The 13,447-nt window shown below is 36.9% G+C and overlaps 1 protein-coding gene across 5 annotated transcripts; it reads right to left on the bottom strand.

Moving 5' to 3' along the window:
* Window positions 1–1,794: 1,794 nt before the first annotated feature.
* Scg2 (secretogranin II) lies at window positions 1,795–7,311 on the bottom strand. Of its 5 annotated transcripts, none has more exons than XM_004864470.4 (4): window positions 7,111–7,298; window positions 6,027–6,133; window positions 4,636–4,719; window positions 1,795–4,089 (listed from the first exon to the last, which is right to left on the bottom strand). In XM_004864470.4, exon 4 carries the CDS (start codon window positions 4,073–4,075, stop codon window positions 2,216–2,218), a length of 1,860 nt encoding a protein of 619 aa, XP_004864527.2. In that variant the 5' UTR covers window positions 4,076–4,089; window positions 4,636–4,719; window positions 6,027–6,133; window positions 7,111–7,298; the 3' UTR covers window positions 1,795–2,215. The 5 variants fall into 5 exon arrangements, with proteins under 5 accessions (XP_004864527.2, XP_004864528.2, XP_004864526.2 ...); XM_004864471.4 differs by having other exon boundaries at window positions 4,636–4,716; window positions 7,111–7,268; XM_004864469.4 differs by lacking the exon at window positions 6,027–6,133 and having other exon boundaries at window positions 7,111–7,311.
* Window positions 7,312–13,447: the final 6,136 nt, after the last annotated feature.

The raw sequence follows: 13,447 nt of genomic DNA, 5'->3' as shown, positions 1-13,447 counted from the left end.
AGAAGTCCAAATTGTTCTTTGGTGTCCTCTTACATCTAACTCCATGCCTGATAAAGAACTGTGCACACATAAGAGAACTATGATTAGTTACAGGCTAAAGTCCTCTCCACACTAACCACCTGTGAAACAGTGGCAGCTTATCTCATGCCTCTGAGTTTCCACAGATATGAATAACCTGGCTCTCAGGGGGCTCTATAGAGAGTTAACTGGGGAACTATTCAAAGGTCTTCCTGCAAGGAAGGCATCCACAATGTCCACTTCATAGCACTGTCTTATAGGGTAGGAGCTACATATCTTGAAAGTACTTGAGATTAAAGATCCATGTATTAGAAACACTGTAGAGACAATCACCTCAGTTTCCTTGCACATACAGATTCCAGAGTTCTATGAAATCGTATGATTATTTTACAGAAAAGAGTCTGGGAAAGGTAGGGAAACCTATATTCAGTGCTTTCTCCAAGGATCCAGGACCTCTTACTACTTTTTGCCAGTTTGGGGATCCCCGGACACACACACACATACACACACACACACACACACACACACACACACACACACACACCCCTGTCCTCCTTTGGAAGTGTTCCATACCACCCCATCATCCCATCTCCAATGTCGCATCCCTCAGCTAAAAGGGCACATCCCAAACAGAAAGTGTAGTGAAATGGTTAAGAGGATAGCTTTTGGCAACTCATAATTCTGGATGGTTTGAGGAGAGTTATTTAACTTTTCTGAGTATTATTTTCCCAGCTGTAAAAGGCAGAGAGTGGAGAGCTGATGGGGAGCTTGACAATGATGTAGTACAGGCTAAACATGACAAAGTAAGTAAAGAGTTTAATATAGCACCTGGCCCACCTTAAGTATCTAACACAGAACTATTATTTATTTCTTTATTTATGACCCTTATTTATTTGCTCTATATGGTTTTTTTTGCTGCTGTTATTATTGATTCCCTGTTGGTATGTTTCAGGGTTAATATACCACAGTGATGTGCCCTGTAAGGATTATGCCCCGCCTAACCCAGCAGGGCAGGAGAGAGTGTGACTGTACCCACTTACTTATCCAGCAATCAGTTTTCAGGTCCTTTGGTGAATCACTTTGTTCTGGGGGCCAAGATGATCTGGGAATAGGCAGGTTGCTTCCAAGTCTGTACTCATTTCTGACTTCCGTGTGCATAGCCTTTTTTCTTTGTTTTCTTTTTCAGTTATTTTTTATTAGTACGTTTCAGTCCACGACAGTTACACTCATCAAAGGGAGTTAATGCATGTACATAACACATCTTAATTCTTTTTTGCATTCCTTTCCCCTCCCCTCCTACCTCCCTCCAACTCAAAAGAAATAATAGGAAAACAAGAGATAAATTGTTTTTTCTTTTGTGCTTGATTTCTTTTGTTTTGTATCTTATTGTGTTTTTACCTTTTGTTGTTGTCTTGTTTTAATGCTGGTTATGGGTATGGAAGATTTAAATGTCTTTTATGTATATAAATCAAGGGCAAAAGATATAAATATGGCATACAAAGGCTTACTCCATAAATCTCGTGCATGAGCAAAACCATGGGGAGCATACATAGTAGACTGTTAGAGGATACCGTGTTCTCCAGGCAGATAGCACAAGCACATCTTAAATTCATTAGTTCTCACCTGGTTTGCCTGTACATGTACCAATTCTCTCTTTTGGCTCCTTAGTCATTGTCTCTGGCTTTCCAGAATGAAGACTCCAAAGGTATCCAGAAATAACATTTATTAATTAATCAACAATAAAACACACAATAGAAAAGGCCTTATAAATAAAACTATATTTTTATAATGCTTTATTGTTGTTGCTCCAGTACTCCACAAAACACTACAGACGGTAACAAAATACTTCAATGAATATTAAAAACTTCCAAGAGAGTTATAGGACATTATTTATCATATGTGAGCATCAACAATGCCACAGCCATTAGATACACTATTAAATACTATCATAGATATCTTTCTTGAATAAAGGACAGAATTTTTTTAAATCCAAGAGTCATAACATTTACACATACCCATACACAAGAGAATACCTCAGAGTAAGTGAAGCAGAGTCCCCAATGACCTGGAATCATCTGCTTGTACATCAGTTGAAGATATTACAGTGTTAACAGGATAGAAGTCAACACACTAAAGAGAAATATCGGGGTTCATATGGAGAGGGAAGAGGGAAAGTAGGGCAATTAATGAAAGCTGCTTACATATTTTCCATGGCCCTCTTGGCAATATGCTCCCTTCCCTTTTCTGCCTTTTCTTGGTTAAGGTATTCCAGCACTTTCATCAGCAGATCTTCATCCAAGTACTGTCTGTTTGGGGTGTCATCATTTTTCGGGGGTCCCGCAGCCAACCTTTTGCTCCCTGGTGCCAGTTGGTCAGTCTCCTGCGAGCTGCCCTGTCCCAGTTGCTCTTTCGTGGCCTGCTCTAGCTGTTCCTCTTCCTGGAGGTCATCTTCAGATGAGCCTGGACTGGACACTCGCTTCATCTGGTTTGAATTAATGATCTCAGGGTATTTCACTAGTATCCTGGCCAAGTACTCTCCTAATTCTTGATCCTTGTCATTCAGGTCTTCATAAGCCACTTGTCCGTTTTCAGCCTCTGGCATCCAGGCAGCTTTGGGGAGCTGGTTCACTCTGGATCTCCCGGGACTGTAGGGGAGCCTCAGGGGAACCTTCTGTTGGCTATAGTGATTGGGAAAATATGGAGGTTTCTGATTTGCTGTACTCTCCACCCCTAAAAGATTTAAAATATCCTCAACACTGAGCCCATCTGGTAAGGCTTCTGTCACAGCACGACTGGGGGCTTTGGGGTACCCACTCTTGGAGAGCATCTTATTTGGGAACAGGTCTGGACGGTCTAAGTCAGCCTCTGAGATGTCATCTAGGTCAACAGGAAGGTCAAGCTCCTGCACTGGCTCCGCTGGCCCACCTGACTTCTCCCCAGTCTTGAGCATATCAATTAAGTCTTCAGGGGGTATCTGTAAACTCCTAGAGATTTCAATAAGCTGATAAATAGACTGAGAATCAAGTGGTTTCTCAAGAAGCCTGACTGCCCATTCCCCATTTTGCCCATTCTGGGACCTCCCACCTCCCACAGCACTCACCAACCTTTGCAAATAGGCAATGACTTTGGAGACATTCTCTGAGAGCTGTTGGTCTTTACTCTCCTTGCGGAGATCTTCCTGCAGGCCCAACTGACCCGAACGTTTCATTTCTTCATTGATCTGTTCATTTTTTTCTGTACTCTCTTTGCTGTCTCTCACCTCTTCCTGGGTTTGGCTCTCTATTTTCTCCTCTACTGGACTCCAATCTTCTCCCCCAACTACATCTTCATAAGCAATGTTGTTGCCCTTGTAGACATCTTCTTCATCATCTGCATAGAGTTTCTGTTCCTCATCAGCCCTCTCACGCTTCTGGTTGTTTGGTCTTGTCAGTTTCCCCAGCTCTTGGAAGACTGACTCCAGGGTAGCAAGACTTTGAGGTGTATATTGCTCCTCTACTATTTCGTTTGTGCGCTTGAAGGGGTTGTCCCTGATATTCTCCTCATACATGGGAGGGAACTGCATGTGCTTGAGCTTTCTCCCTGGCCACTGTTGTGTCTCATAATCATCAGTCATGTCCCCTGGAAAGCTCTTTTCAGAATTTAAGGCGTAAGACTTGCTTTCTTTTGGTGCAGATTGAGGCTCATTTTCAGCCTGTCTCAAAGCTTCGAGTATTATCCTGATCCACTCATCTTCACTCAGTGAATCTCTTGAATTCTCTGGCAAGTGACTTTCCTCTCCAAATTCTTTCTGTGGAAGGGGAACCGAGATATCTTGGTAGGGACTGTAGTCTGGGCTGCTTTCTTCTTTGTGAGCTTGTTGCCGGAGTTTTTCTATGTACTCCAAAGCTTTGATCATTTCAGGACTGGGGAACCTTTGGAGATTTTCCAGTCTGAGGTCTGGTTCTTTCTGAAGCAGCTGGTTACGCTGAAATGAAGCTGCTTCAGCTCCAGAGATGAGGAAAATTAAATGGATAAGAGACAGGGCTGCTCCAAGCCGGTGGGTCTTAGCTTTTGCCATGTTTTAAAGATTTCCTAAAAGCATAGAAAACATGAGTTAACACAAATGAAACAGAATAGAAGACACTATAGCAAAACAAATAGACCACTGAGGGAAAAAAATGAAGAGAGATAATTTCACATTATACTTAGGATAACTCTTTAAAAGCTATGAATTTTTGCAATATGATCCTCACAAACGAACCACCAGAATCTTTAGCAAAAATGTTACTCTTTTGCATCAAACTTGCATAGCCTTTTCTTGGTTAAAGCAATAACAAAAATATTGACATGAGGGTTTCCAAATTTATTTTTTCATTTATAAAAATTGTAGCTTGATTTTTAGTATCTGTTGTTACTTCTTAATAAAAAAGACATTCCAAGATGATTTATAATTCTCTCATACACTGTTCCATTAAAATCTCTGGCAAAATAATTTGCCATAAAACATGCAGGTACACACACAATTATGTCAAAATACAGGTGGTTTTTCTTCCAGTTTTGTTGTAGAAACACAGCTGCAGTAATATTACTATATATGATGATGTAATGTAATATACTAGAATCAATCATGCTGAATACCTTGTGGATGAGTCCTGCTCACATATGTCTTTCAGAAATAACTTGTTCTTGGCCAGGGATTTAGCTCAGTGGTTTCGCCCCCTGCTGCGCAAGTGCAAGGACCCAAGTTCGATCCCCGGTACCAAAATAAAAGAAAAAAAAAAGAAAGAAATAACTTGTTCTCACTCTGACATCAAACTAAATCATCAATTAATATCCCCAGAATAGGGTCTTCTCAGGTTTCAGCTAGAAATCCAATCCAATAAAATTTCTTCTATATAAGCATGCTAAAATAACAAACTTTTAAAATCTCTGTGCTTCCACATTTCTTCTAATAATTTTATTATGATTTTCTTTCAAAATGAAATTATAATTGTATTTCTCATCAGCCCTTAAGTATAGTAAATAATAACAGATGCTACAGAAGGAACATGTTTACTTGTCTATTTCTAAACTTGTGAGTGTTCAGATTCAGTTTGTCTTATGTCTGTGTCTATTTTTACATGGACCTGTGAAATCTTAAGTGACTCATACTGTTAGAAAAGCTTAAAATAACCACTATGTAATTCCCAATTTAGATAAACACAGATGAAGTGTTGAATTCTTCCTATTTAAAAATCTTCATTCATTTTTTTTCTCTAAGCCTTTTAAACCTCACATATGAATTAGCAAGATTAGTTTTTACATGTTTTATACTTGGCATTGTTAACACTGAAAAGGCTATTTTAATACAAGCAATTTTGTGGTAAATAAAATTCATGCATGGTAAGTTCACAAGTTTGTTCATATTTTGTAGATCACAGTTTGTGATAGATAAGCTTAGGTATTCAGATACAATATTTTGTTAGATTAGACATCACTTGTAGAAAATATCATTGTTCACTAGACCATATTGATGATTAATGTTTTCAGCTTTGAAGCTTAAAAATGGTTGTAGTTATAGAAACTTTTTTTACATATTTCTATTAGAATAACTCCCTTTAACAGATTACTTAGTTTATTGAAAGGAAAAAAATATCTAAATGCATGTCAGAGAATATTTCCAAAACATTTACCATGAATAAAGGTTTACTATGAGTAATTTTATCCATAAAATTCTTAGGCTTAAATGAAAATACATCATATATTCTTTATATTATTGTAGAATTAATTTAGCTTTAGTAGTCAATTTTCAAAGTTGGCATTTGAAATAGTAATTAAAAATCTTTATTGAATTTATATTCTTTGAAACTGTTATCTTGAGGTATTCTTAACATATGGGTTATATTAATGTCTTTAAAATCATTACCTTTGAATTAGGCTTTTCTGTAGAGTTAGAGTAGAATATTGATTGCAGTTGTTAAAACCACAGCCTAACAAGTACTACCCTTTGGTCATTTATTCAAGTTCAGTTTGAATGACATAGTTATTACCTTAAAGACTCAAAGAATTTCTTTCCTGGTAGGAGCTCTTTTAAGTAGTGAAGATGGTTTCAACTGCTTTAATATCTTGTACAGAATTTGATTTAAAATTTGATTTTCTGAAATCGAAATCACAGGAACACCATTTCTCCCTTAATAGCTATTATTAAAACCTCTTGTTAAAATATCTTTTCTACTAAATTAGACACATTGATACCAAAACTTTGACATATGTGGATATACCCAATTTGACCAATGCAACTAGTTGGGATATGAAAAAAAAAAAAAAGCAAAAACAAAGCAACTGTCCCAATCAAAATCTTTAAAAAGGTAATCATACAATCAAATCATAGTAATTACAGCACTAATTTATACATTTATGAATGTTTTCATTATGTATTCAGAATTATCATCTCTCTGTAATTCATGGTCATATCCAACATATACCCCCAGCTAATATTTCACCCTAGAAAAAGAAAGAAGCTTGTATTCAAGAGCATTCTAAGCTCTTTTCCTAGAACTAAAATTCAAAGATAATAGCAGAAGCCTTTCCAAACATATCAGTTCAGATAATCATTTTTTATGATTAATTTAGAGCTCTTGTAAGGCAAATAGCAAAGGAAAAAATAGTTCCAAAACCGGATACCTCTATGACTAATTTATTCAGCAGCCTTTGAATCATTGGAAACCTACTGTTAAGAATATTAAGCATATAAATTATATCCCTGATTTTGTATCTGACTCTTGGAGGAAGAAGCAATGCATTAAGGGAAGAAACAAAATATCAGGCTTGGTTAACTTTACATTCATATGTCTATTAACACTCAAATCCATAACTTTTTCCCTCTTCTTACATATGATTATCTAAATAGCATTCTGGTTAATAAATATCGAACAGCACGTAGTACAAATCACAGATTCGATCATATAGACACACAAATATAATATCCTTATATTGGCTGAGAAGCAGCAGGTTGCTACTACGTTATTCTACAGATATAACCTTGCCAAAATAGTCTTTCTTCTCAGCTAAGAATTGAGGGAAGAGTACGCAATTTAGAACTTTCTAGTAAATCGAAGGGAAAAGCAGCCTTACCTCTTTTTTATATGTCAGAGAAGGTCCACAACATGTTCCTCCCTCCCGGGCTCTGGGTGAGCGTCTCCGGACGATTCAGCACCGGACAGCTCCTGGGTTTATAGGGAGCGCGGCGCCTGACTCCGCACTGCCTCACTGACGTCACCGGGCTCAGCCACAAACCCCAGCACAAGCGAGGTTTTTCAAAGAACCCGATAAAAAATAATCACTTTATGCATTTTTTAAAAGTGTTGCGTGCTTACGCCACCTGTCTTTCTGTAGCAAAAATTGCAGTTTTCTCTTTTTTCTTCTTACATCAAAATCTTAGAGGCTTGAAATAAAATCTCTGCACAATTTCCCCTAGAAAGAAATCCGTCAGACAGACATGACTAATTGCAAGGTAATTTCATCTAGGTGGTAATATCTCGTTAGAGGATGTCTTGTCTCTGTTGTCTTATTGTTGTCGTTGTCCTTGTTATAAGAAAGTTTTACAGAGGGGTTGTTTCTTCTTTGTTACCCACAAAGAAATTGCACTATCATTTCCTGGTATACCTAAGATGAATATAGGACACATTATAAATATGAAAAGCCATATTTCATATCATGACCACAGGCAGCTGTCTTCTAAAGATCATGTTCATTTGGATGAAAATGAAAGAGCTGCATATTTTTCTGTATGAGAGTCAACTTTAACGTCTTCAATATGGGTTTTGAAGTAAGGATTCATAAAATTTCAAGCTCAGTATTTGATGATTCTATATGAATCTGTTATCTTCTACAATATCTTATCTCAGAAAAGGGAGGTTTGGACATTGAGTGCTGATGAAAATACTTCAGTCTACTAGAGAAAACTAAGTCCTCTCAGTGTTTGAGAAAATGTGACAAATATGTAGTAATTGGAATTCTCTTGGAATTAAGAAGATGTAGTACAATAATATTTTCCTTGTTCCCTTGCATCAGATGAGTTGAATACCTTCCGTGAGTGGGCCCAATCCAGGGAATAATATAGTAGTTAACTCCTAACTCTTAGATTTATAATTCATAACCCTTGCTGAGCTTTGCCATGGAACCTGATTATATATTTGAATAATTTATGTAAGTCTAAATTTTTAGCTTTATTAAAGATATGAGTTTTCTAAAAACCTGTATATGCTGAAGTATTTTTTAAGAATACAAATGAATCTTGCTGTGGAAGGGAACTTTTATGTCTCTAAGTGAATAATTATCTGCTGATTGTGTCCACCACTGAGTTATAATATCTCCTAGGTGCCAGATACATTGCTAACTTCTGGTGATAGAAAAATGAATGATATATTTTTTGCCTTTGAGAATAATTTAGTTTAGTGGAAATGACAAATAAATAGATAATGTTTATGTGATTGGGAAGCACTCAGAAAGAGGGTACCTGATAGTTTTGTGGAGCATTGTGTTAGCCAGTCGGTGAAATTTGGATGGATGTGGTGGGGATAAAGAAGGTTAATCTGAGGTTTCTCATTACCTGGTTTTTAAAAGCTGGTTTCTATGCTACAATACTAGAAAAATTGCAGTACTTTTAATTTCTCAAGGAAAGAAGAAATACCTTGAAATCTTAATGAAAATAAAAATCTTGGGAAAAGTGGCCCTTGATTCTCCCTATTTTCTCTACTAGTGAAGAGATTTGATTTTTCTAAATGATGAGAAGACTACTGGCTACAGACTGACAAGGAATTTATACAGATGCAGGTTGGAGTTATATGGCAAGTTCATCCAATATATTTATGCCTCATAATGATCAAGTGCTCAGTTGAAGAGTTTTAAGTAAACACGTCCTGTTTATCAGGCACCATCTTAAGGATACCAGCTCATTCACTGATATCCTAGCTTTACATACATACGTTTTTTAAAGTTCTTACCAAAAGCCTGGCTAGCTGGTCTGAGTTTGACCTAATTTTCTGTCCAGAAGTTCTAAGTTTGTTGTGACCAGTTAAACTAACCAATAACAGCAAAACCTCGGAAAATTCTACATGATTATTCTTCAAGGATTGAGTTGGTCCAGCATAGGTTTCAAAAGCCCTCAAGGAAGTCATTCTACCAGGCTAGTTCAATCATGTAAACCTTAACTTTTTTGGCAAGGACCAAAAGCTGAAGTTCTAAGGCCTGAAAGACAGCCTCTTGCCTGGAAATAGTCTTAATAATCTAAAAGACATGCAGAACATCGTTTAAGTGTTTGAGAAGTGAGATGTCAGAAGGCCTCCACTGGGATGGACTAGCTCCATCAGGTCAATGGTGTGGGTGGAACAGTGAGCAATGTGGCAATTTCATTCCTACCTGCCTCATGGTACTATGCCCCATATAATTTACTGAGTTCTATTACCTCCCAAGCACTGTATTTCGAACCTAATTTAATCCTCCAAACAGTTATATAATGGGTAACTATTTTTACCTCCATTTTATGGATGAAGAAACTCAAGCTTGGAAATAAGTAAGTTGTCCATCATTTGGGCACTTATAACTGACAGAACTAGAATTTGAGCCTAGGTCCTTCCACCAGCATTTCTACAATAAAGCTATGATCCAGAGACTCTGCTAGGTGATGGGAAACGTGGCATAGACCCAGTCATCAAAGATCCAAGTCTAGAATGTGGTTACTTTGGCAAAAATTCTCCAAGGATTGTCTTAGTGTCTTTTGTTGGTCACTGTCCAGATGGCATAGGTCACTGCTATCTAGGGCAACATAAATGGGAGAAAGAATTCACAGTAGATCCCTCTTTTGCATACTATAATTTCTTCCAAACAAGACAGTGATTATCAAATTTGGAAAATGCTAGTCATCATGTTGCTTTTCTTAGATTTTCCAATGTGTTATAGCTAATATACCTATAAAAGTCTCTAGTTTTTGCCAGTAATTATTGATCCTAAAGGAAATTATTTCCCCAATAGAAGTCTATTTGGAGAGGAAATTAGAGTGTATACATATATAAAAATCAAACTTTTTCTTGATGTGAAATATTTTGGAGCATATCTAGGACATTAAAAATAGCCCATACACCTTTGATCACTGAATCTAAGATCATTTTAAACATTCCTTACAAAATTGTAATTTTCTATTAGGTCTAAATTGCCAACTCTCATTGACTCCAAGAAACAAATCTCTGTATCGTGAACATTTTCAAAATAATTATGTACTGTGTACGATAATGGTTTTTACTAAATTAGCTCATAGCCTCACCATGGTGCTGTTAAGTTCAAGCTAATCGCTCACAATTGAAGTAATTAGAACAGACTAATTTGTTTTTGTGATGAGATTTGCTTAAATCTTGGTCATTTTATTGTTTGTTGTTCAATTTCATATTTCATCTAGACTCAGATTTTGTTTTTGCTGTCGTTTTATAAGTCATCTTCTACTTTAGTAATCTTTTAGTTTTTTTAATTTAAAACTTATCTCTCTTCCACTCCGTTACACTTCTCATTTTCTTTCAATTTATATACAGTGTAAAAGCAATTAAGATCCAAAAGGCCAATGTGTCTTATTATTTCTCTTTCTCTCAACTTCTTCCCTGCACTAACTTCTTCATCTTTCTGTCCCTTAAAAGGCAAGGCTCAAAGAGGAATCCAGTCTGCACCTCTAAACTGAGGTTCTCCAACACTGGCCTAAATATCACCAGTGAGAGAGGGGCTGCTTCCCATGCCCTTACCTAAGGGCTCAGCTAGTTTTCTTTTTCTATTTCTTTTCTGTCTTTCTTTTGCGGGGGGCGGGGGGTTGGGGGGGGCTCTTGTTATGTTGCATTGAATTCTCTGTGTAGCCCAAGCTAACCTCAAATTTGAGGCAATCTTCTTACCTGAGCCTTCCAAGTGCTGAGATTACAGGCATGCATCACCATAGCCAGCTCTCGGTGAGTTTACACTGCTCATCATTCATTGCTCAGCTTCACTTCCCTTTTTAAACTTTTCCTTTTTTATACTCCTTGTATATTCTTTAGCTCCTTTACACTTTGCCTCAGCATTTGCATCAACTCCTTTCTCTTAGTGATAGTATACTTTCTTTTTTTAACAAATGTTCCTGTCATAAATATGATGGACTTTTCAAACTCACTATAAAAGAAAAATGAAATATTTTTCATCCCCTTTGCAAAGGCAAGACCTACCAAATTTCTGTGTGGAGAAAATAAAATCTGAAATAGGATACACTTTATTTAATAATTAACTGCACAGTTTCCTAGGCAGAATCCTGTAGGTTCTAGGAAGTAACAGCTCTGTTTTTATTACTATACCCTCATGCCTAGCCCAGGGCCATGGATACAAAGGCTGGCCAAAAATATGTTGTGTGGAATTGACTTGAATTAAACTTTTCTCATTCTTACTGCCAAAGCATCACACATTCCTTCTTGGAAGTTTTTAATCCTCTCAAAATGTCCTTATGCAAATGAATTGCCTTTATTCCTAGGAGCTTCATATACTGCTTGTAAATTTGATTATTTTAAGGAAAAATTTTTTTCCACTGTAAGAACACTCATTTTTTCTAATCTTTCCCTTACTTGCAAAATATTTTTCTGCTTAGAAATTGAGTTAGAAATTTAACTTACAGAGAACAAAATGAGTCATTTTTGAAATCCAGGACTGGTTTAGTCTTCCTAATTCTTGTGCCCCACTTACCAATGTGTTACTTCACTGGTAGTTCAGGTTGCTGGCCCTGGGTCCACTAAATAACATTTAAGGCTCCTTTGAACTTCTGACTTCTTTTCTATATGAAATGGGAGTCTGCTGTAAATGAGGTATTAAAGTATGATCTTCCTCACACACTCTCAACGAGAACTGTACAAGTCAAATAACCTCAGACTTTCCTCTCCATTGACTTTGGATTCTGGAACCATCTGTGCTGGCAGGAAAGACTAGCATCGTTTTCTTAATCTAATACCATGACTGTTTGGGCATCTGCTCCCTCAGTGGATTGCAGGAGGGAAGTTTGTGCAAAAGTTAATTACTTTCTTAAAACAACGCAGAATGCCTCAATCTTTCAAACTCTCCTTGTTTTGTGAATCAATGTTTTCGGTATTTACATGCAAATATTTTGAAGAGGACATTTTCTGCTTGAAAACCTTCCATCTACCCTCCTCTACCCCTCATTTTAATAAGAAACCCAGAGGGACAGAAAATCCTCAAGGTTAAAATGTGGCATCTTCAGAGTTTATTTAGTTCAGTGTTTTGTGTTCAGGGTTCCCACGGACTCACCAGATGACTCTGCACAGTTCACTCAGCCTTTGTAGGGATTTTAGAGTGATTGCTCTGCTTGCTCCTTTGGTGAAAGGAATTTATCACTTCTGCAGGTAGCACATTTGCATACATAGCATGTGGTACAGAACTGAAAAAAAGGAGGTTCTCAACCCAAACTTTCTCTTCCAAACCCAGTGACTTCATCTGTATTCCACATCATAGTCAATTTTGTTTATATTTTAAATTTTTGGAACAGGATCTTCAGAAGATATATGATAAAAAAAAAATTAATCAGTCATTACCACCCGAGCTGGAATGAACACACAAATCAAATCATCTACTTAACACCAAAGAAAGGACAGAGAACCCATATGTAGTATAATCCCCTCTATGTGATTTAAAGTTTGTTTTTTTGTTTTTGGTACCGGGGATCAAACTCGGGACCTTGTGCTTTCATGGCAGGTGCTGGAACCACTGAGCTAAATCCCCAGCCCTATGTGATTTAAAGTATGTGTTAAAGCAGTTATGCTCTAACAGATTTGGTACCAGTTCTGAAATATCAGCACTACCTGGAAATGTGTTCCAGTGTATATTCCCAAAACCTACCCAGATCTTTTTTGTTTGGCATAAAGCCAAAGTTAAATGTAAATACACTTGATGTTTCCCTACAGCTTTCCTAGAGCCTTTCTTCATGCTCATTATTTTTTTGTGATATGAAAGTGCTATTAGTGTTTATAAAAAGCATGTCTCACTTACCTTACATTTTATTTTGATTCTTGCATAAATACAGATGGATTTATCTAAGTAAAAATTAGTTCATAGGCTATGATTGGGAAGGTATATAAAATGCCATGTACTCCAACCTGGTCTGTTGGTTTCATCTGCTCCACTCAATTTCTGACAAACAGGCTTCCGGTATAGATTTAAACACAGTTATCCTTTAACATCCATTGGATGATTGCCTCCAGAACTTCCACAAACAAAAATCTGCAGATACTCAAATCCCCTACATAAAATGGTATATTATTGGCATACAACTTGTTCCTGCTTTCCTGTGTACTTTAAATTATCTCTAGGTTGCCAATCACACATAATACAATGCAAATACTATATCAATAGTTCTTATAGTAATGTTTAGGGAATCATGGGATGAAATATCTGTGCATGT

This window comes from Heterocephalus glaber, unplaced genomic scaffold (genome assembly GCF_053883595.1).
Source record: "Heterocephalus glaber isolate CG9 unplaced genomic scaffold, H.glaber_assembly_v1.0 deba00000621, whole genome shotgun sequence".
NCBI classification, from domain to species: domain Eukaryota; kingdom Metazoa; phylum Chordata; class Mammalia; order Rodentia; family Bathyergidae; genus Heterocephalus; species Heterocephalus glaber.
Note: the sequence above shows the minus strand (reverse complement) of the source record. Positions and strands in the feature narration are given on the sequence as shown.